The 24,219-nt window shown below is 41.1% G+C and overlaps 1 protein-coding gene across 1 annotated transcript in view; it reads right to left on the bottom strand.

Annotated features, from left to right (window-relative positions):
* Positions 1-2,038: 2,038 nt before the first annotated feature.
* ULK2 (unc-51 like autophagy activating kinase 2) overlaps positions 2,039-24,219 on the bottom strand; it is a 36,199-nt gene continuing 14,018 nt past the window's right edge. The window contains exons 7-28 of the mRNA XM_015646239.3: positions 23,838-23,911; positions 23,245-23,346; positions 22,854-22,912; positions 22,468-22,550; positions 20,436-20,486; positions 19,947-20,032; positions 19,182-19,353; positions 18,242-18,302; positions 17,929-18,021; positions 14,815-14,952; positions 13,655-13,800; positions 13,350-13,430; positions 10,410-10,696; positions 10,110-10,303; positions 9,356-9,465; positions 8,386-8,538; positions 7,556-7,764; positions 6,137-6,315; positions 5,167-5,285; positions 4,653-4,810; positions 3,989-4,124; positions 2,039-3,899 (exon numbers count right to left, since the gene is read on the bottom strand). Of these exons, the coding sequence (XP_015501725.1) occupies positions 3,832-3,899; positions 3,989-4,124; positions 4,653-4,810; positions 5,167-5,285; positions 6,137-6,315; positions 7,556-7,764; positions 8,386-8,538; positions 9,356-9,465; positions 10,110-10,303; positions 10,410-10,696; positions 13,350-13,430; positions 13,655-13,800; positions 14,815-14,952; positions 17,929-18,021; positions 18,242-18,302; positions 19,182-19,353; positions 19,947-20,032; positions 20,436-20,486; positions 22,468-22,550; positions 22,854-22,912; positions 23,245-23,346; positions 23,838-23,911 (2,759 nt within the window). The 3' untranslated portion in view covers positions 2,039-3,831. The remainder of the gene's footprint in view (positions 3,900-3,988; positions 4,125-4,652; positions 4,811-5,166; positions 5,286-6,136; positions 6,316-7,555; positions 7,765-8,385; positions 8,539-9,355; positions 9,466-10,109; positions 10,304-10,409; positions 10,697-13,349; positions 13,431-13,654; positions 13,801-14,814; positions 14,953-17,928; positions 18,022-18,241; positions 18,303-19,181; positions 19,354-19,946; positions 20,033-20,435; positions 20,487-22,467; positions 22,551-22,853; positions 22,913-23,244; positions 23,347-23,837; positions 23,912-24,219) is intronic.

The following is a 24,219-nucleotide window of genomic DNA, read 5'->3' as shown; positions in this document are numbered from 1 at the left end:
AGATACTGTGTCACACAGAGCCCTGGTCTGTGGGCTGCATTGTGGACAGAGTTCAGGCCATGGAAAATGTGAAAGGGACACAAAGAAACAATGGGAATGATTGGCACAAGGACTGAAACAAGACTCAACAGCCCCACTGGCACTCAGTTGGCTTTCAGGCAGCGAGGAGGAGGGAGCCTGCCGTGCACAAAAGCCTATTGAAAAGGTGTTTGTCCCAAGGCTTCCTTCAGCTGGGCTCCAGCTGACTTAGAGACCTCAGGAGAGGGGTTGCCCTGATGGACTCCACTCCTCTGCAAAAAGGAGGAGCTGTGGGGGCACTCTGGGAAAAGCCACAGCCAGGACCATGGCTCAGGTCAGATGGGGAAGTTCATGATAAAAAGAGATTTGCTTAAAGACTTAAAAAGTATGCTGGACAGTCAAAAAAGATAGTAGTAAGCAGAGCTCACAGAAGACAAAAAAAAAGTCAAAGGACCAAAATTTATATTAAAAATACTCCCAAAATAAGAGAAGAAGCAGGAATTAAAATAGAGGTGGGTCACAAGTCAGGTCACAAGTCAGCCTATCTGAATTTCAAAGCCTCACCAACCTTTGGAAGTAGCAGGATCCAGCTTTCCCTGATCCAGCTGAAAAGCAAATTTCCCTTTTTGGTGGAGCTGGGCACAGAAGTGGGACATGGGTGAATCCCAGGTTGTTGCCTCCAAACCCTGAAGTGATGTGGTAATAAATAATTGGATGTAGCTGTACAAGATAATAACAAGAACTATGCAAAACCCAGGAACAGCTCCCTCCTCAAAATGCTCCTTGGAATAACTTGTAGCATCTTAGCTGCAAGTTAAATTAACAGGATTTCCTCCTCTGTGCCAGGGGAAGGGCTGAGTTCAACTTCTTGCTTATGAAAAGCAGCAAATGTCAGAATCAAAATGTGGTTTAGATTCCTCAGCTGACATTTTGTAAAATGGACAGAGTGGAGCAAGTGAAGAACACTCATGGAGATGCTGGAGAGCTGAGCTAGAAAAGCACATGAAATCTCTCTTTTTAAGTTCTATCTTTCAAAGGCTGTGGAAAAAAAAAAAGTATTTGGTAAAAACAGGCACCTGCTGTTCAGCACAGAGAGCCAAAGACAGGACAGCTTCAGGATCTTTGTGGCATGAGTTTATGCAGAAAGACAGGCCATGAACATTGGTCTCCTCCTCCTGAAAACAGCCAGCAAGAATAGCCCTTTTCTTCTCCTCCTGTTTGTGCAGCTGTAGCCTTGCTGGCAAGAGGGGAAGGAGAATGAGCTTGTATCCTGAAAGGAAAGAAAGAAAACCAACAAAAGCCAGTGAGTTCCTGAGAAAAGCAGCCTATCTCCTAGACTTGTGCATTAAGGCTGTTGCTTTGTTCCTAGATTTGGGCTCAGACATATCATTAGCATTCCCAGCTCACTCCTTCCTCATCCTCTTTATGTTCCACTTGCAAGTGAAGGGGGTTTTAATAATAAATTGGGGGAAAATTGATATTACAACTCAAAAAAACCCCAATATTCACACAGCAGCTATCACAGCATACCTCAGCTGGGCAGAGGGTACGAGCTGTGAGGTGAACAAAGCCCATTTTTTGTCAGCTTTGGATAGAAATTGTAACTTCCTGCCAGCTTTTGTTAATTAGCTCTGTATATGCTCTTCTGGCAGCCCAGACAGCTCCCCTTTGCTACAGGCAACAAATAAGCACCTTGTTGAAAGATCCTACAGCTGTCACCCAGGATACTACTTAGCATTTTTGTTTTCCAATCCAAGTTTAAAAAAAATTTGGAAAAAAAAAAAAAAAAAGAAAAAAAGAAGCAGGGTAAATTGTCTTCCTAAAGCCAGGGAAAAACAAACTCAGGGCCACTTTGTGCCAGAGCTATCCAGAGATAATGAACTCACAGATGCTGCCCCATCCTGCCCTGCTGGCAGGTCCAGCTGCTGAGGGGAGCATTCAGCAACTTCTTTACTCAGGCAAGTAGAGAATTTTTCCTAAATTTAACACCTCTGGTCACAGAGACACAGAAACTCAGTCATACCATAGAAACACTTCTAGTGTCAGTATTTATTTTTACCTTAATATACATTTATACAGGCCATAATAAAAAGGCTATTACGCAACAGTTCAGTGAGTTATTACCTAGTTCCAAGAATAATGCATGCAATTACAAAGGAGAGGTAGAAACACCGTATTAAAGACCTAAAAATACAAACATTATATAAACAAACACTTTCAAATTAACTGTTGGAATTTCATACAGATAAATAAGGTAAAAAGTACATTACTCTGTCAAAGTAAAGGAAACACATGGTTATCCCAACACTGAAACAATATTTTGATGTGTAAGCCCTGTACAACTTTGTCAAATAGTTCAGACCACTGTGTTTAAGAGGATTAAGATGATTCTGTCCTGGAGAATGGTTTATTCAAGTATTCAAGCAGTTGAGTAACAAAAAAGTCCCAAAAATAAAGTATAGGAACCATTTCCAGAGAAGCTGATCTGCCTAAACACTTTGCAAATCGCTGTCCTGATGATCTCATGGGATGCTTGAAATGACAATGCCTATAAGGCTAAATGAAGCTTCCCACCTCTCCCCCAAAATGCACACAAAATAATCCTGATTTTTCACACATTCTATATGTAGAGATTCTACATAATTTTATCAGCATCTCAAACCACAACATTATTTTCTGGTTTGTTTTTTTTTTTAAAAAAAACTTTTTTTTTGCATGGTTCCTTGCAGAACCTTTCAGTTTACAGTATTTATTGTAATACTGCCCAAGAAACAAACTACAGAGAACTGTCATTACACCCCTAAAGACTGCAGGCATTAATGCACATACTGCATGCACAACAAAAGATGCAACCAAATCTATAGAAAAAGCAAACAACCAGCAACTCAACATTGCTATTACTGAGAAAGTCCAGAGCAGTAGTTACTCAAGTATTAGACAAATAGGTATAAAATGGAAAGGTTCACATGAATACAGGTTTTTACAGTTTGTTTGAAAGTCTTCTAGAAGCTACATTTGAAATTCTGAAAAGAATTTTATGTACACTGAAATGAAATTCAGCCAAGTCCATTGTGCCTTCTTTCTCTAGATTTTTTTTTAATATAGTTCTTCAAAAATGAATATACAGTTGCTTTAGTAAATTAGTGCAAAACAAAATATTTTGGAAGAAGATAATCAAATTGTATCCACATCAGCTGAAAACCCCCTGGGGATTTTGCACAGATGGAGAGAATTTCTTCCATCCCCACCTTTCCTCTGGGGTAAGAGCATGTTTGCCATCCCTTCATATGACAACCTGAGCCATATGTACAACAGGTGAGCTCCCAGACAAGGCAGCTGAGCCCCAAAAAGCTTCAAGCAGCACTTGCACATGGTTAAGGTTTCCCACATTTACTCAGCCACATTTTTACTGAACAACTTAAAAACTCTTGAGGGAATCTTCTGAGGGAAATGTCTTTTTTTGTACCTGATGCAGAAGGATCCGCTCTCTAAAAATCTCACGAGGAAAAAACAACAAACCCTGATCATTCAAGTTCAAAGCACACGTACAAGGATCAGTTTGAAATGTGAAGAGAGATTCTTTTAAATTCTGTTGCTAGGAAGGAAAAGGAGCTGCTGGATTGGTAAGGCAAGTGTACTTTTGGAATTTCTCCTCTTTGAATATGCTGCTGTTTCTTTGGTAGTCACCACAGAAATGTAAGAATCATCTTCCACATGGGGCAGAACAAGGACAACAATGAAGCTGTAGTGAAAAAAGTGCAGTATCACTGATGTGGTCCCTTATGTTCACACCATCTGGTCCTCAGGATATTCCTACTGCTCATACACAGCCACTGTGCTGTAGCAGAGTGCAGACAGCCTTCGCTCAATGCTGGATTTATCTGCAGAGAGAGGCACGAGACAGGTGATGACCAGAGTTATTTTACAATGTGTTAACTACATGTCATTTTCCTTATTCAGCTGAACTTACACTTGTGCACGTTTTCTATATCTGCAGGGTCCTGCAGTATTTTAGTCAGTCCCTCCAGCAGCAGGGCTGCCTTGTGGTATCGATATGTGATATCTTCAGTTTGCTGGAACATCTCATCCAGAGCTGCTGACTGCACCTGCAATCGGTCAGCACATTCAGGTTCAGAAACCCCATCAGGCAAATAGAAAAATAAAAAATTTGTCACCTAAAAGTGTCATTAAGAAACTGTTTTTCAGCTTTGATTTAGGTGATGTGTTCTTGTAATGAAGACAACAAAATGAAGGTGGAACTAGATGATCTTTAAGATCCCTTTGAAGCTATTCTGTGATTCTGAGAGGACACAGCACCTGTGCTGTGGTAACTGAGAATATTCTGCACAAAAATATCTATAAAAGCCCTTTTTGATATGAATAAATATGCTCCTTCTTACACCTGCATTCTCTTGTAAAGAAACAAATTAATTGTGCACAACAACACCATTATCAGGGTTAAGCACAACATTTGCCAGAATCTTTTGTGTGACACAAGAATTCCCTCTCATCACTAAAGCAGTTAACTTCCCTTTGTTGTCACTGAAAATATCAATTCTATTTTCTGGTTATGTAGAAGAGATATGTGAGAGAAAGCAGCAATTCCTACAGTTCAGGGAAGAGGAGGGACTCACCATTTCCACAGCACAGCTGTAGATGAGTTTCTCTGCAGTTACACTGTTGATTTCATCGATGAACCTTTGCTTGTCCGAAAAGAAACGATTCAGCTTTTCTGTCAATTTTTTGCACATTCCAATACAGAATTTGTATCTCTCATTGAGGCTTTTCACAACTGGTAGAAAGGTAAGAAGAAATTTTTTTTTAAAAAAAACCAAACAAAACCCAAACAACAACTTAGCCTAAATTCAGCTTTGCAAAGTAAACGTGTTTAAACTTGTAGTTTTAGTGCTTATTTACTCCACCACTTCTATGACCTGAGTATCTATCAAATAATTTCCATTTCAAGTTAATGAATACTCATTTCCTAACTATTTCTGGCTGTTTACTATCAGAATTGTGCAATTGTACATATCTACAGTTCTCCTGTAGAGAAGGAAAACAAAACAAATGTTGCAACCTAAATTTTCTGAGTGATGTATCAGCAAAGAAAATTCACAAGCAAAGCAAATTAGATGATCTTGCATCTACCTTGCTTAACAGCAGTGGATGGGTTCAGTTTCCCAGATTTGACCTGTGCTTTGGCAAGATGCAGAGAAGATGCCAGTAACTGGGCAGCTTTCATATACAACACCAGCTGCTCCACTTGCCTAGGAAGAAAAGGGGGAAAAAAAAAAGTAATTTATGCATCAAAATACCTTTTTTTTGAATGTATTCAAGCCAGGGGCAGACAGCACTTTTTAATCACAAACACCCCACAGGATGCAGCAACAGCAGAAAAGGAAGACAGATGTTTAAAATGCAGCTCCACCCCTTCCCAACCACTCTGTCATGGGGTGAGGGGACATCTGCTCATTTAGGAACTGCAGCAGCAAAGACAAACTGCTTTAAATGCAGACATTTGAAAAAGGAACACTTATTTGTGGGGACTCTCTGCCCGAGGTCAATGTCTCACCACAAGTGACTGGGTGTACTTTTCATTTCCTACCCCCCTGGTTTGTTGTGAAAAGCAAACACTTTACAGGGGTTTTCTGTTGGGTTTTTATTACTTCAGGAAGAAGGCAGGAAGCAGAACTGCCCTTTCCCACCACTTCAAATTTCTCATATTTCTCCTTGCTTTTGATTTTGTATTAGGGCTGATTGTTTTTTTCCAGTGAAATCAAATTTGGACACTTCTTCTCCCCTCCCAACCTCCACCTCAATGCTTCAGTCAACAGGAAGGGATGAGGGCTCAGATCTGCCAGAAGCTGGTACACAATTTCCATGCTCAGAAATGCATTGCTGCACCTCAAGCCTGAACTCAAAACTTTCCCCAGAAAAGTGGCAGACCAGAAAAAAATCTTCTGTCTTTGCTCTTTCTGATGTGTCTTCAGTTGTTAAAAAAATAATTCCTATAAGGATTCTCAACAGGAAAACAATCACTCCCCAAAAAAGGGCAGACTTTCAATACGTTTTTGATGCATTGGATCTTCACTAATTCTCTGTTTGACTGTATACTCACCCCCATTCTTTGCTGAGCTGGCTGATCTGATCCACAACGATGCTCTCCTGGATCTGGTATAGTGACACAGCAGAAGTGCACAGGTCTGGGTTTCCTCCTCTCACTGCTGTCAGATCCAGAACACACTCTGTAAATGTCAGCATCATGTTTAGGTGACGCAGTGTGTCTGTGTGCTCTCTCTGTCAGAGGGAAAGATGACAGCAGTTTAACCACTCTAAGCCATCAGCCACACTTAAAACTCTTGTTAATCATTTAAAGATTCCTTGGTATGTCAGCTCTGTGCAGGAATCACACTGTGGCAGAGGCAGCTTTAGGGATGACAGAACCAAATGGGCCCCAACAGATCTGAACTTGTTCTCTTCTTTGTTAATGAATTCAAGATACTGCAGCTTATACTTAAAGAGTCTTTCAACAAAGCCAAAGGAATTGGTACATGAAGTTCTGTGTTGAAACCTGAGGAACTAAAGGACTCACAAGTGGGACAAATTACTTATTTTATTATCAGCAAAACAAAAGTATGCTTGGCACTTGTGTAAGGAGCCAGGAGGAACATTTGGCTTTTATTATGTAATAGACTTAATACCTACAAAAGAACTGATCTGCCTCACTCTAATCTACACTTGGTTCTGGAATTAAATTGTGTTAAAAGGTGGCTGTAACCAAATTTTACACTTTAGCCTAAAAACTTTAATTGGAGTGAACAACTCGCTGCTGCTCTGTCAGTAAAACACACACTACACATGCAGAGTTTCTTCTCAAAAAGAAGGCTTCAAAACTAATCAAACACATCAATATTTATAATATTTTCATTAATAATACAAGTCTAAATACATTTTAAACTCTGTCTGTGGGAAGAATACAGTGTAGTGGTAAGCATTCATGTTATAAGAGATATTCAGTAGGCACCCAAACACCTTCCAGAAAGATGTGAATGAGAAACCAGAACAGCAATCTGTCTTGAGAAATGTACACTCCAAGAATAGCATTCTGGTGAAAGACCACCCCAGTTTGTGTTTTTAAAGTGTCACTTCCCCACACATTTTAAAAAATATAGGACAGTCCTCCCACAACTAGGATTGAACGTCATTCCCTGAGTGAAGAAGCAATGAAATGCCCAGAGGGGCTGTGTCAGCACCCACATGCATTGGAATTAAAAAGAGGCCTCTCTGGGAGGCTGTGGTGGACAAAAGCAGTATGTTCCTTTGGTTACCTATTCAAACACATGAAATGCCAGCAGTAACTACCAAAGAGAAACTGGCAACTACTGATACAGCAATATTTTCAAGATCTTAAACAAAAAAAACCCAGCATGTGAGACAGTGCAGAGGAAACTACAAAGCACATGGAGCAATCCTGCTTGTACCACATCTGTTTCAACAATATCACACAATAGAAAACATGAAATTATTATTCCTATACCTCCATTAAAGTTTCCTCAGGCAATTCAGGAGCTTCAAAGGTGATAAAGCCCTCTAGGCTGGGAGGGGAAGTACCATAAGGGATGTACTTCAGACTCGGAGCCGCCTCAGCCCCCGGAGGAGAGGAGCCCATGTAAATACCAGGAGGAGAGCCCATATAAACACGGCCACTGGTGGAGCACAGAGACCCTCCAGAACTGTTTGATCCCACTACAAGAAAAATAACACACACATTCAGTCTGATTCAGCACTGGGGCTGTGGGTGACAGCAAGTGACACACGAGGAGCCAGCACAGAGAACCCCATGAAAGGCTCTCCTCACTGCTCCTTGTGTGGCTCTGCAGACAGAGTGAAGGCTGTGCTGTAACAACAGTGACAATTCCTAACAGATTCTGGGATTCATGGCTGACACAGGTTGTCCTCTGGTTCACACTGCTCACCTTTAACCTTGAGGTCTTTGATTTTTGGCAGCACAGCTGACTCTTGCCAAAAGGCAGGCAGCTCCCACCCTTGGTGTGCTGTTTCTGGGACAATGCACAGCAGCAGACAAAAATCAGAATTCTGACTTTTCCTTTCTGCCTTTGCCATAGAGATCACACTCCCAGGGAAGGAGTAAAGCTGTGTACACAGGAGGCTACTCACTGCTGGATTGTAAATCTGTGCCTCTGACCCTCTTTAGGGGGGAACAGCAGGAACTATCTGATATTAATCTCTACTTCCTAGAGCACTTTTACTGTAGGCCCTGTGCAAGGCAGCACTCAGGCCCCAGAAGAGGACAAGCCCAAGTGTTGCCTTTGAGAAATGTCCACACAACCACCAGGAAAGCCTTACCTGAGGTGGTTCTGGTTCTGAGGACCATGTGGGTGCAGGTGGGTGGGGTGGCACTGCTTGGAGGGGACCCCACAGTGAACATGACAGCCCGAGAACTTGCCCCACTTCCCATGGATGGAGTTGCCATTGCAATTCCATAGGCTCCTGCTGGAGCTGGGAGAGAACATGACAGCAAGTTAGTCCCTATTCCATATAATCACACCAAGAAGTAATTAGATGCAGCAAATTGGAGCACTGCAACACAATGTACTTCAGTGCAGATCCAAGCCCTGGACTAGTCAGAGGCTCTCACAGGAAATAAAAGAAGCTGAGTGGACAGTTTTGGTGAGACACAAACAGTCAAGGTACAGCTTAACATATCTTCTTACTTTCAATATCTCAGTGTTCTACTCTCACCCAGGAAAGAGCAACAGAGACTCCCTGAGAGCCTGAAGATGTCAGTTTTGCAGCAAAAGATACAGCAGAAAAAACTTCAAAGGCAGATCATGACAGGTCTGGAGGCTAAAGACCAGCCCTGTCTGCAGAACTGCAGAACTTTCCACCTGCTCAGAAGGGAGAACTTCTGGTGGCAAGGGACAAGATCAGGGAGGAGGGAAAAAAAAACCCCAACCAAACATCCAGAATTACATAAATCTGCTTTCATATGAAATCAAGGTGGAATTAGAAAATGAAAAGCCACAAATGCTAAATTAAAAATAAAACCAAACCAGAAAAATCCCAAAGCCCTCCAGCCAGTCAAGATATTTCTGTGTTTAGCACAGAAGTAAGTATTTTCCAGTCTCAGTTATTTTTAAAACTATGCTAAAGAAATGGAACAGACCCCCTTAAACATTAAAAAAAGCCTTCTGTGCTGAGGCTAAAAATTGTCAGAACCAATTCTCAAATTTGGAAGCAGATCTGTGATCCAGCTGGCATTCCATAAAACCCCAGGCACAGGGAAACAACTTGGATGTATCACCCTGATCCTTACCTGTATCCATTGGCCTCTCTGTGTTGAGACTGTCTGTGCTGCCTTGGTATAACTGGCCCCCAAGGGTGGTCTTTACCTGTTGATCTGACAGCTTCCCAGTACTAACAGACCTGGACAGGAAAATACATTAATTCCCCAAAAAAATAAATAATAAAGCTATTCAGGATTATCATCCAGCTTGCTACTAAGGATAACTAAGATTTTTGGTATTTACTACAGAGAATTTTTCAACAAAAACAGAGAAAGTATTGAAATCTTACTTGTTATCATGGATCTTCTAAAATAGAGCAAATTATAAAAATAAAGATAACTTTTTCTCTTGAAAAATTTATATTGCAAACTTCGTCATAGAGATTTTCAAGCAAAAACTGAACAGGCTTTACAGAGGCAATGAAATCCCAGATTCAGCTAATCAAAACAAAAGGGAACTAGACAGCAACACAGAGTGCTCCAGGAAGTCCCTGTTATATTTATAGCCAGTACAAAATGTTTCTGTTGCACACACCAAACCCCAGCATCCCCTCACAGCTTTTTTACCCCCTCAGAGTTGCTGTGTGCAGTTTTGCTGCCCAGCTGTCTCCCCTAGGGATGCAAAGTTTCTTCTAAAGCAAATGGGAGAGCTCTAAGTTATCATTTAAACAAAGGGCTTTGGGGAAATAACTCTTATAAACACCTCACCTACTCAAAGATGCCCCTCCTCTTTCAAAATTAGGCCTGAAATTTGATGAAATGTTCTGTTCCTGGCAGTGCCTACCTGCCAAAGGTGGTTTTGCTGTGCTGTTCTCCTGCCTGTTTGTCAGCTGCCTGGCTGGAGTGGAAGTGTGTGAAGTCCCTTGGGTCAGTGATATCTTTAGGCTGCAGTGGGGTTTCGGCCAAGCCCTGGCGATTTGCCAAGGCCAGCAAGTTGGAGGACGCTTGAGTTTTAGGTATTTTGAAAGGAGCTGTTGCCTTTAAGAATCAAGAGCAAGAACACACACACAAAAGTTAAATTATAACTCCAAAATATTTTTGGTTTCTATTCAGCGTATTTCTGAGAATTGCAAATTTAACAAACCTTAGTGGGAGAGCCGATGATTGTTGGCAGTGGGGTTTTGAAGAGCCAGTCTGAGCTCCTGGGGGAGGATCCCATGTGTTTGGTAGGGGATGTTCCCAGGCTACCTGGCCTAGTTGGCTGTGGAGAATGACTGTATCCATATCCAGCATAGGATGGGCAAACTGGGTCTGAATGCTGCTTTCTGAGCTTCTGCTTGTTTTGGTAGATATCTGTGAGAGTAGGAGCACTCTGCAACCTCGCTCCCATCAGAAGTGACTGTGGAGACTGAGATGGTGGTACAGGAGAACCTGTGGAGATGACAAACAGAAAGGTAAAATTCTACTAGCAGTATTTGCAAAGTGAATCGATGAAGCCTAAAATTCCAGAGATGTGTTTGATCATTAGCTCACTAGACATCAAGGAGAATGGATTTAGCCCATGGATTATCTGAACTATTGCTACACCACACTGACGAGACCTCCAAGCTGCCAAACAAGCACAATTTCAGGCTGACAGCTGTCCTGGCAGCTGCAGTACATCTGGAAACCTGCACCAAAACAAATAAAGTGGTTGGATTCAGCAGGAATGGCATAACCAGCACTGAAATTCCAAACTGAATAGAGGTTCTCAAGGCCTGGAATGATACTCTTGCAAACAAAAGCGTGAATGTGACATTGCATGTTAACAACTTGTTTTGTGTGTAATGACTTCATTTGCAGACACAAAGGCAGCTCTTGATCCTGCAAGAAAATTTGGTGCTAAAAAGAACCAAATTATTCAGATGGAACAGTTTGGGGACATTACTTTGAGCAGTTGTTTACTTTTTAGTCTGTCAGACTGAATCTTTTTTCAAAAACTGACAGAGGAAGTCCTTAGGTGGGGAGTGGAGTTTCTTCTAAAGCAAATGGGAGAGCTCTAAGTTATCATTTAAACAGAGGGCTTTTGGGAAATAACTCTTATGAACACTTCACCTACTCAAAGATGCCCCTCCTCTTTCAAAATCAGGCCTGAAATTTGATGAAATATTCTGTTCCTGGTGTGTGTTTTTATGTCTCATGATAAGGAACTGTACAAAGTTACAAACATCAGACTTCAGCAGCTTCTCAGAGAAAATTCCTGTCTGTAACCTCCAAGAACTGACACTGAAGTGAGTTTCATTCATGTCTTAAAAAAAAAAAGAGGGAAAAACTGAACCATACAACTAGAAAAGGTTTTTAAAAGTTGCCCAGGAGAATCTTCTGAGAGAGGCTTCATCTCATAAATGTCTGCTCAAAAAAACTACCCCAAACTTCTTGCAGTTTGCTCAGTAAAGTGCCCAGCTGTTACAACATATCTTTCAGCCTTCTTAAGCCCATGTTTTTGCTAGTTGAATTTTGAATATGAGCTACTTCATCTTGATTTCATTCCACTCCATTAGGCAGTATGTTTCAGAACAGCCTGTCTGCCTGCAGCTCTAGCAGAGGGATCAAGTCTATTTCTCATTAACTTTCCAGCCAAGAATATGCTTGCCTGAAATCCCTCTGCTTGTCTGTCTCAGCACTGGGAAGTCTTTACCTGCCTTTCAGAATCAGTCTGGAACCTCACTGGTTACTGTTCCAGTGTTGTTGCCACCCCAGAAGCTGCTGAATTAAAAGTGTGTCCTCAGCTGTCACTGGCAGCAAGAACAGCTCAATTAGTTTAGAAGCTACATTACCAAAGACGTCTTCAGTCCTTAGAAAAATCTCAGCTCAGATGACCTCACCTCACCCAAAGCAAAAAACTGGTTCCCATACCCATTTAAATGCTGAGAAAGACTCGCTGCAATTTGTGGTATTGTACAAACAGAAATACCACTGCAGTCATTTCAAATTAAGAAGTGAAACCAAGGAGGAAAAGAATGCAGAAAACATATGAAGAAATGAAACATTAAAGCCCCTGCCAGCCATAAAAACAGTGCTATGGTGTGTTACAAGTCAGTTTGATACTGGCAAAAGACACTAAACCAACAGCCCAACAAGACTCTATCCAAAGAAAAGTTGCAACACTATAAACAAACACAGGGCTTTCTACTCTCTTCATACACACTCCTTTTCACTTTTTAAGAGATCATTTCAAATCTAAGGATTCACTCATTCCTTTTGTTGAGCCAGCCAATGGCACAGCAATTATAAAGCCAATTTTTGAGACACATCATAGAACTTATTTCATATGGATGAAACCATTCCCAGACTCTAAGAAGTGAAGGCTCTATCATGTCCAGATGGTTTTGGACAAGTGTTTAAATAGGAGAAAAACTCACAATGCTGTTTCAATACCATATCTTAGAAAGTCAAAATAAAAAGTATAACTAGTATTTTAGCTGGAGAAGAAAAGGCACCCAAAATGAGCACAGAGCAGAAGAACAAGTTGCTGAATTGCATATTCTTATACCAAATCCTTCTGGCATTACAGTGCAATTCCATCTTTAACAGTCTCAGAACATCTTCAAGTCCTATTTCTTCCTGATTTTTTTTTCCTGCTGGCATGTCATGATAATTTATGACTTGCAAAGCTTGCTGACTGCTTAGCAACAGTAACATCAGATCCCAGCTGATTTCCCAAGGGAATGACGAAAACGTGTTGCACACTGTGCACTGGCAGCTCTGCCTCCCTTTTCTGAGAACTGGCATGACAGAGCTGGTCTATCAAAACCAGATTCTGAGAAGCATGTTACTACCATTCATTATAAACCAGCCCTGGTTAGACAGGCTTCATCAGAGTTGTTGTTCCATCTTGAGAGTAAGAAATTTCAGTCACTATCTTATTGTGTAGGGAATTAGTTATGGGCCAAGGTGTCACCCAGGCCACAAATGGGCTGTTTCCACAAAAACTCAGTGCCTCCTATTTACCCATTCAAACGTCTGTTGGCTCTCCTACCCCTTCACAAAATGCTCTACAAGCTCTACCAAAATAATGCTGATTGCATTGTCTGAAGTCACTCACCTGAGAAGTTTCTACTCCTTGATTCATGTCCTTGGAGCTGTCCACAACAACAGTGTCCAAGCTGCTCAGGTATGGTTCCAACTATGCAAACAAAACCAAAACATGGATTTACACTTCACTTACAAAGATAAAGCAAGTTAAAACCTAGTTAGTTTACTTCTGTGAGCCATTTAACAGGAATTATTTCTGCACACATGACCTGGCTGGGCAGGTTGTGGTTTAAGATTAATTTCAAGCTAGAATTTGAGTTCTGAATGATTGCTTCAGATAAAGCTTTACTAATTGCTAAACATTTCTGTGCTTACCTAGTGGTGAAGGAGAATATGGTCTGGAAGATCCTGTGGACAACCTGCGCCCAACACCCTGGGCAGTGTCAGCTGGCACTGGAGAGCACGAGCCCATCTTCATGAACCCCATGGGGCTGGTGTTGGAGCGTCTCACAATCCCAGCTCTGGCCAGGGAAAAGAATGGTCACACACACTCTGCTCACTGCCTCCTTAAGAGAAACTCCAGAATCTCCTCCCTGACAGCCTGATCGGTTAAAGGAAATACTGGTGTTTCAAGACAAAGCTAAGAACTTAAGCTAAACTTTCCATGCTGACAGTAATCAAGATTTAATTCCCTTTGTTACCACAGATTTTAAACTTTGAGTACCATAATCGTCTGTTAACTGGAGAACATTGAAACATTAAAACATTCCCTCAGTACACCCTAATCTTCAAAAAAATTCATCATAATTTTTTTAAATTTCATAACCAAGTATTGCTGTAAATGCCCAATTTTTTAATCAGCAAAGATTCTGACAGAATTTTCATACTGGGTCTGGAATACAGTTCAGATAACTAAAACAGATTATTTAAGGGAAAGTCATTTCCCTGAATGTAGCAACTATAATCAAATCAGGGATCCTGGAAAAAATATGCAAGAAACTCTGGGTTTTGTTTTTGTAAAGATCTCCAGAGTTCTGAGTAGTCTATTTATGAGTCTTTGACCTTCACCAGCCTGATCCTGCAGACTACAAGGCAGAGACTAAGCCTGGCTCACTAGAGCTTTGTAATGGGACAAGCTGGTTAATTAGCATGCCCAAAATTGTTTCCTTGATATTCTACAGAACAAAGCATTCATCTCATCACTACATGTGTGAAAACAAAACGTAGCTTATTACTGACATGCCAGTTCATGATGTAATGCCATGCAATACACAAAGAGCTGTAAAAAAGCAGGACTTCATCTTTTTACCTTCTTGGGTTGCATTTTGAGTAAAAGAACAAGTTCATTTTGTTTTCATGGAACATTTCAAGTGCCCATCCAAGAATCTTGAGATTGTGAAGGGCTTTTATTTGCTATCATTGAAACGTCTCTTTAGTGTGGAAAATAAATTACATCAGCAAAAAAGCAGCGACATCTGTCAGGGTGCAAACACCAAGCAGACCCAAGAGAAGGGAGTTAAAAAGGCCAGCCTCACCTGGGTGATCCGTGGGGGTTTGACACAGGGCTGGCAGTAGAAGAGAGGTTCTGTTCTATGCGCTGGTAATTCCGGAGCTGGGTGGGAACCGGGATCGGCGCCGTCTCGCTGCGGGGGGACACGGAAGGCTGACAGTGCCTGAAGTTGGAAGGTGTGGAGACAGGAGATGAATACAGGTAGGCAAGGTCTCACTCTCTCAGAATTGTACTGTAGGAATTTGGAGGAAATCTAGGAAACAGGCAAATAAACTTCTTCTGTGCTCCCCGAGTCTGCTGTGATCTTGGCTTGTCCTAAGCCAGCTCCAACACTGCACGGAGGAGGATCAGGAAACTGTTCAGGACTCCCTGCCTTCCCTGCATTGGCTGGGATCACATGGAGCTAGGAGTCAGCCCTTGGTCACACACCACTGAGATCTCCAGATCCCTCTGACTCCCTGCCAAGCCACCGCTGTGTTTACCACACTTGAAAATAGCGTTCTAGGAAAACCCAGAGCGCCAGGGACAGGAAGTTCAGAGCAGGGCTGGAATGTGGACAAAAGCCACCGAAGCACAGGCAGAGATATCCCCAGAGACATTGTGAACTTGCAGGAGGAAAACATGTTATGTAAAGCAACAACCAACCCCTGACAGGAGGAGCCAAACCACACACCTGAACATTAATCCACAGATTCCAACTGCAGATTGCCCAAGTTCAGCTGGAGTGCCAGTGACCTGCCCGGCCTCAGTGTGCCTCATGATAAGGGACTCAAACCACTGCATGTAATCAGTAACCAACACTTTTAAAGGAAAACAGAATTCAACAGAAGGAATTTCAAACAAATTGGCTGTTTGGAAGATAATAATTTTACTATCTGGTCCTTTATTGACCATGTCTTTAAAGAAAGATTACAAATTCTTAGAAGAAATGTGAAAAAAATTCTCTAGAAGACAGGCAGTTAGTTACAAGACTCACTGATGGGCTCCAGCTGAACAGAAATCTGGGTTTTTTTACTGTAATTGTCCTATTCTCTTTGCTACCACTTAGAATGAAATATTACTTCCTAAAAATCACACAGCTTCCTTAGCAAAGGAAAGTAAGTTTGTCCTGCTGTTGCCACTCAGTTTCTGGATCCCAGAGTAATTTGGAAGTTGGCTGTGGGCACACAGTCAGCAGAAAGCCTGAAAACTTCCAGGCAAGGAGAAGGACTCCCAAGTGGAAACCACAGGAAGGCTGTGGGCAGCCTGCCATGACTACACAGCACACTCAGGGAGCATGGGGAGCCTCTCCCCAGGAGAGGAAAGCAGATGTTATTTGAACTGTGGCAGTGACAATCAGGAGACCATGAAGGCACTTCAACTTTTCAAGAACTCAGCATGGAAAACTACTTTCCCTGCTCTCACACAGCCTTGCAGGTAAGTCCAGGCAAGCTCTTGAGCTGTGAGCTAACAGGAGACAGCAGTGCTGTGTGACTGGGGTGTGGGGGCACACTCCTATCAGGGCTCCCCAGCTCAGGCCCAAAGCTGAGCTCTGGCCAGGCATCCTCCAGTCTGATGTGGTTTGTTACCAGTCAGAGGAAATGCAATATAGATGTGTGCAGAGCTGCATGCAAATCTTGTTACTCTGAGATCCAGAGGATAAAACTGGTAATAAACCACAGGAGAGTGAACCACCTCAACATAATCTGCTCATTGTGGCTGAAGACTGTCTGTGAAGACACACAACATAAAGCAGCGTAACTATGGGCACAATTAATTCAGTTTCATCTGCTAATCAGAAAGATTCACTGTTTCACAGGGCTTAACCTTTTGTAAAACACCAAAAAACCGTAAGAAACAACCCACAAACAATGAAAGAACATTTGTCAGGAAATAAAAACCCAAACCCCAAAACCAGCATCTTGTAGAATACCAGACAGTCACTGCTTTCTTCAGTCCATGCCCCATGCAGCCCCAAATGCAGTTACTGAATTAACTCATCCAGTACCTGAATCAAACTATTATAGTACAAACAGTAGCCACCTGTTTCTAATCACATGACCATTTTGCTCTTACTAATATACAGATAACACAACTGGCATATTTTCAACTCATATTTTATAACTATAAAAACTCTGCCTGATACAACTTAGGAAAGTACAGTGTATTTATACTACACTGTACATGGCCAGTTCAGAACAAATGGTTCTCTACAGGGAAACCATTCCCATTATCTGCCCTTAGACATAAAACATGAGGCTAAAAGCTGTATTGACAGCCCCTGTCAGCAGATTTCACCAACTGCACAAAGACCAGCACAAAGTAACAAACTTTTCTTGTGACAAGCATTTCTAAACAAATAATGCTGACTTGCAGCCCTCTAGCACTAGCACAAGTCAAAAATATATCCAACATAATAGCTTTATTCCCCAGTTAGCCACTCATCCTCTTTCTGTTTGTACTGAAAACATGAAATTCATCACTTGAACAAATTCTGCTTATACATTCCATGAGTAGTTAAACACCATAATTAAGCTTTACATTTTCCAGTGTAACACAGGAAAGATTTCAGGCCCCACTGATGAAAATCAGTTCTATTTTAAACCAGCAGAAACTGAAGCCTAAAGCCATGTGGAAGAAAGGGGACTAATTACCAGTCCTGCTGATGGAAAACCTGCAATACATGTTTAGCTCCTTCATGTGACTTTGGCATCTTGTGAGACACAACCATGAAATTCACAGTAATCACCTGCACAAAAGCCACACCCAGTGACCAGACAAACCAAGCCAGCCACGAGACATAAATCCACAGCAATCTGGGCTTTCACAGTTCCTCTTCTCTCACAAATACTTCTTAAAATCTATCTGCATTCAACATCTTGACTCACCACATAAAGGCTGTGCTGTGCTTCCCAATGCCAAAGAAAACAAGTCAGTTATGTCCCTAAATTTCTGCTTTTAAACAGTTCAAATTTTAAACAAAGAATGCTGTCAACTCCTTAAGGAAATCTTTTGGGGATGCACCAGAGGAGGCATGAAGGGTAGAGAGCCTGGAGAAAAGAGGTCTGGCTTCTATTTTAGTCCAGTTTCACAATTTAAAAAATAAATCAATGAAGCCAAAACCATAAAATAGCAGAGAATCCAAGGCTGCATCACACACCTGTTAGCTGTACCAGAAGCAGCATTTCGAGAAGAGGCTGAGGATGGTTTCTGTACAGTTCCTGAGCTTCCAGAAATAGTTAATGGTGACTGCCTGTAAAAACAAAAACCACTATCAAAAGACAGCTCCTCACACCAGAGAAACTCTCTACTTGGCAGCAAAACTGAATTCAAGCTGCTTAGATACTCCAATTCTTGTTTATCTTTCAGAAAGTCCACAGAGCCATGACAACCCAGTGCCAAAAGCCCAGTACCCCCTTCTGCAGCATCAGTTTTAGAAGAGGTTTCTTTTGGAAGAAGCTCAGCACACCTACCCTCCACACATCAAGAACTCACTGGAAGCCCGCCTGCCAGCTGCTCCCAGAGGCATATCATCTGCAGGAGGGAACACATGGAAAACCCACATCAGCAAGCAGACCCAGAAAACAAAATCAGATCTTCCATATTGCTGTTGTAGAGAAAAGCATTTCTGTGAACATACAAAGGTTTCCCACAAAAAGTTTTGTGTAGGAAAATATCTCAAATGTGACCCCCAACAAAAATGTAGCTGGGGGAGTTCTTTACCAAGTTATTTTGCTGTCTGTTTGTGGGTTGTTGCCATATTAATAATAATAATTTTGAAATAAACTCCATTGTTTAGGAGTACAAGGTATCAGCACTGGGATGTTTACAACAATGGATGGCAGAAATCCTTCAGTCATTTAGACAAATATTTACCACAAATTGGTGGCATCATCCAGAAATCAGCTTTGTGTAATTCAGGTTGGGATCATGTCATGAAGGTGCTACTTCCAAGTGCTTCCTTTGTATAAGCCCAGGCTGATGTTTTACCTTTCATGTTAGAAGTGTTTTATGCTTTTTACCTACACCTGTTATTTAAAGCTCTAGAGCATGAGCTATAAATGAGTTTGGAGGAAACAAAGTGCCTGCTTCCACAAAGAATTCCAAGAGAATCCTTGGGTCTTTTATCAGCAGGTGTTTACAACTGAATCTCTTCTACTGCCAAGCCTCACTATTTTCCATAACTTTAAACCACCCCTATTGCATATTTGGCTGCTCAGCTGAAGATGAAAATGTCCCAGATGGACATGCAGTACCAAAGAGTTTCCTTCCAAAGAGGAATTAAACTACATAAATTAATTTCAGTTTGAATTCAGACACATTTAGAGCAAAGAGGGCCAAAGAACAACAGGAAGTAGAAGTGTCTTATGAACAAAAATTGGGTTGAGATGCAAAAATAAGGAAGGTTCTTACATGAATGGTCTGAAGAGATATTGTGTGGGACAAGAACAAAGTCATCTGTGTCACAAGAGGAGTTCTTGCTACTGGTACTGGCAGAGTCTTTAGAGACTTGAAGATAGTTAGGAGGACCCAGTGGAGGGGAAGACAAATTTTCTTCTTGAATGTGCTGCATATCTGGCAGAGACTGGAGGGGAATGGTGGGAAAAAGAAAGTTAAAAATACCCATTATAAATCCAGATTCAGAAAGCAGAAATGCTTTTGAACTATTACATTTCAAATACTGGATAACCCTGTAGTGTCAGTTTTATACTGATTAGGCTGTGAGTTTAACAACTGTGATTTATTCAATCATTCCTGGTGATACAGATGTACCTTTTCCAAATGTCACATAAAACTGAAGTCACCGGTTTGTAACAAGAAGCCTTAGCCAAAAGGGCCAATTCAAAATTTATCTGTAACAGGCATTACACTGTAAACCATACCAGAATATCTAAAATTTGCTGCTCCAGCATTTGATATTTGTATGTATTTTTTTTTACCTTAACCAAAACTAACAACAAAAACCTCCAACACAAAAAAAAGATCCAGCACAAGGAGCAAGAGAGCACCAAAGTGTTAATGGCATTTAAGGAAAACACAGGGGTGTTCCTTACTCTTTGCTCCTAAACATGACAGTTTACAGTGTTCAAGTATTAAAAGATTTTAAAAATTCATGAATTCTTGTCTAAACATTACAGTTAGTATTTTTCAGAGGATGTTGTGTAACACAGAACTTACTGGAGGAGAAGCAAAGCGACAAGGAGAGCTACCACAGGAACTGCCAGAGACTGAGCCTGGATATGTGGGCACTGGTACAGGACAAGCTAGAAGAGAAAAACCCAGAGGGGGGGAAAAAAAAGGGAATAAGACTTCAAAAGGCTGAATTTCAAACAAATTTCCTCACTGCTTCTCATTCATAAGCCCTTACACAAGTTATAAGAACAGCACATCCTCAATCACACGAGGGTATTTAAGTTCAGTGCAAACGTCAAAAGAACAAGTAATTAAGTATCACATTTCAGTCTGGCATAATACAAGAAAGGATTCAACACTCAGGCTCATAACAGAGCACAACAACAGGCAGGCTGAGGAAAATGTCTCATAAACACTTGGTGTGATATTTGGCAGATCCTTCTCCCTCCCAGCTCGCAACATTCATCATTCACACAAATAAGTGAAAAAAAAGTGAAAAAAAAAAATCCCAAAAACCCCAAACCAACTACTTACATTTTTTCACTGTTGAAACGTGATCCAGGAAAGGGTGGTTGAAAAACGCTTCTGTAGAACAAGAAACAACCACCATTGTGAGTAGATGTACAAATGACAGAATTTACAGACTGGGTTGCAGATGGTGATAAATGGTTGCCTTCCCAGAATCAACACTGCACAGCCAGAGGGTGAAGAGCTTATAAAAGATTAAAGCTTTCTATGGTATGTGCTGCTACAGAGTTTGGAAAGGAAACAAGAATCAATTGAATAACTTCAAATATCAGTCAGCAAGGCTAATCAGACTGAATCACTAGAAGACATCTTGTGACTGCACTTAAAGCCATGTACACAAGGAAACCTCCCTATACTGCTGAGGAAATTATGTTCTCTGTGGTAGTAATTCAGTTTGAGTCTGCTTTTCAAAACGGTGAGCATTTTTCAGATCAGATACTGAAAGTATTCTCAGCTCTGCCTTTCCCAAGGACTGACATTTATTTTTGAAGCCATTAATGCAACACCTTATCTGGCAAAAAAAAAATAAAATATCCCAGCAGAACCATTCTCCATTCCACTTCCCAACAGCAGAACATGACCTGTGCAGCCAGCTCATGGCATAAACCAGAATTAAACACCATTTCTTTAACAATTTCCTCAGTGAAATAACTGTTGTTACGTCAGAAATACTTTGTTTTTGTTATAAATGGACGTGCTGAGGCACTTTTAATTGAGCATAACCAGTTGGCCACCAGGCTACATGGAAAGTTTTGTTCTGCAAGGAGCAGTGTTCCGCTGGTTCAGGGAATTTGAGGGTTGGTGGGAGCCAGCTGCTGAGCTGGGTGAACTTTAATGTCCTAACACTGGAGGAAAAACAATGCTGTGCCTCAGACATAAGCAAATAACATGGAGAAAAAAAAAAAGAGAAAGAATCTGAGGCCTGCAGTATCTCTCTTCCTTCAGCAACACTTTTCTCCATGGCCTGATAAGGGAAGGAATCCAGCTGTAATGCCTGAACAATGTAATTATTAACTTTAACACAGGGATCAGGTGCTCTCCAGCTTTTGTACAACACCTGCTGTTCTACTTTATATTGCTCAGATCAACAACATTTCCAGTGCTATTTTTACTTTAACAACAGGCGACTGGGCTCTGTTATAAACTCTCCCTTTCACTCCCTTTGCTAAGCACATTCCAGAGCAGCCCCTTTGAGGCCCTTTAAGTGGCTCAGCCAAGGAAAACATGACTTTCATCACTGCTATTCTGCTTTCTATTTTTCTTTCGAAGCACAAACACTTTCTCCCACCACCACAAGTGATACATTGAATTTCCCGTGTTTGAAGAAACTGTAGGGATCAGCACACCCAGAGTGCAGAGTGCAATCAGTTACTCACAGTCCATGTTTGTGATGTATTATTTCTCCTACATGTAGAGATTTATATACTGATCTCTTATACTCTCAATAAAATTTGTGACATTCTACCCAATGATTGTGAGCTTTTCCTGGATCTGAACTAAAATTTTAAGATGAACATTTCCTGGCAGCTATGATAAAACTGCATTAACAAGTAGTGCTATAGAATTTAAATAAGCAGCATGAATATCATGACATACAAGATACAGCTAAAAAGATTTAATCAAGATGTAACTTTTCAATAATGTGTTTCCAAAGTGGGTTCTTCCAGTACATGGAGATCAGAAATGTCTGCTCCCAGTCTGATACCAAAACACTAGTTAAAGTAACAGAAATAAGACTTCAACATGAAATTTAAGCTATAGCAGTAAACCCTTGAAGGAAAGGGCACAATTGAAAGCATTAAACTGATTTATATTTCACTACTCAAAAACAAAGTCATGATTTATGTGCATCACTTAATACTGACAGTAGTTATCCAGTGGTTTGTTTTAGCTACTCTGCCTTCTCTATGAAAACAGAAGAAAAAAACCACTTCCCATGTAATTGGCTGTGGACAAAAGGTCAAGATAATTATTCGGGTCACACGAATACAACTAACACGGAAAGTCAAACGAGCAAGAGGGAAAAAGAAATACATACCAAAGTCCATTCTATCCTTTTGGTTCCTCTGAAGCAAACCCAACAGCAGGTCAGCCAGGTAAGCTGATGTTTCCCTGGGAATACTGCACACAAGAAGAAGTAAAACATCCATTACATGTAATGAATGCACTGAATAATGCATAGCACATTGACTTTCAGGAAATCAGCATTCTGCCACGTCCCTAAGTCATCACTATCTGTACTTTACAGCCTTAGTTCATTTAGTTTCAGCTAGGTACAATGAAGGCAAGATGCAACACTGGTATCACACTACATCCTTGCTAAGATAGCAACAGCAAATATTTTTATGAATCCCAGGCATTCCATAAGATGAAAAAGTGTTCAATCAACAAGTATAAGTGACAGGAAAGGCCATGGTGACATACCTAGGAATCAAATTCCTGTTCTTTTCATAAAACATTCTCAAATCTTGAGGACTATTGGCCTGTCAAATAAAAATGTACATTAATTAAAGCTTGGCTTCATGGAGGAAATAGCTTTTGTACCTAAGCACACATACACAAAGAGGAGACTTTTGCATATGGGCATTAAAGGAGAAAACACCAAGCAGAGCACTGCAGATCTTTATTTATGTATTTCCTCTGGATTAAACACACTCATCATGCAGACTAAGCATAAACAACTTCTCCCTTGGTACTCTTAAGCCTTTGTAGCAGCAACACTCAGACACCACTTTCTTCTGCTTTCCTAAGTAGAAGCAATACCCCCAGGAACGTACTTCAGACTGAGAAGAGGGAAAAGGAAAGAGAGAGTTACCTGAAAAGGTGGTTTTCCAACAAGACACTGATAAATCACGGTTCCTATGCTCCACAGGTCTGCTTTAGCATCGTAGTGTTGAGACATAATCACTTCAGGGGCCTGGAAAGAACAGCAAAGTCTCAGAAGGGAAAACAGAGAAAGGAAAGCCAAAGCAATATGAATCTAGTGCCATAGCAGTATTAACCACTTTAATGTAAGAGAAAATTAACATTTTCATGTGCATCACATGGCTCGAGAGGTACCATCTCCATCTAAAATGAAAGCTGTGTTTCAAAACCACAAAAAAGCTGAAGAAAGCATCCAAGCATTTGGCATGTTTGGGAAGAAGAGGGAAGTGTTATTGTCTTCAGCAGTTCTTCCTTTGACAAAGAACCACTACGAAATGTTTCATGTCTCTCTGATTTTAACAATCACGATCTCCAGATCCCAAGGGGAATAAAAGGGTAGTAAAACTATGGAAAGGGGAACTGCACTCTGTCCCTGATCCTCATAAAGCATCATGAGGCATTTGCCAATCTGCAAGCACTCAATTATTTTGTTCTGGCAGGAGAATGTTTGAGATAAGCAAGATAATGTGAAATATCCCTTACCATGTACATAGGGGAACCACACAGAGTTGCAGCCATCATGTTGCTGTGCAGATAACGAGCAAACCCAAAGTCAGCTGTGTAAAGAACAACCTTGGTCAATGAAGAGAAAGATCATTTCCAAATTTTTACAGTCTAGAAATCACCTGTCTCTGAGTGAAACCTGCCACAATTAACAGTGGGATTAAAAAAAGACAGATTTAATACCCAGCCAGCTACATGGAATAGTAGAATCTTTGTCATGCTAAAAGAATAATGTATTATCTTTCAAATGAGCAAGCCAAGAAGCAGCAGTGACATCATTTGCACAAACTGCTGCTCAGGCACCTCCCCAGCTGCAGAACAGCCTGTCTGGCATCAGCAGGAAAGGATTAAAGTCACTGGC

The sequence above is a fragment of the Parus major genome, chromosome 19 (genome assembly GCF_001522545.3).
Source record: "Parus major isolate Abel chromosome 19, Parus_major1.1, whole genome shotgun sequence".
Lineage (NCBI taxonomy): Eukaryota > Metazoa > Chordata > Aves > Passeriformes > Paridae > Parus > Parus major.
This window is presented reverse-complemented; position numbering and strand designations above follow the sequence as displayed.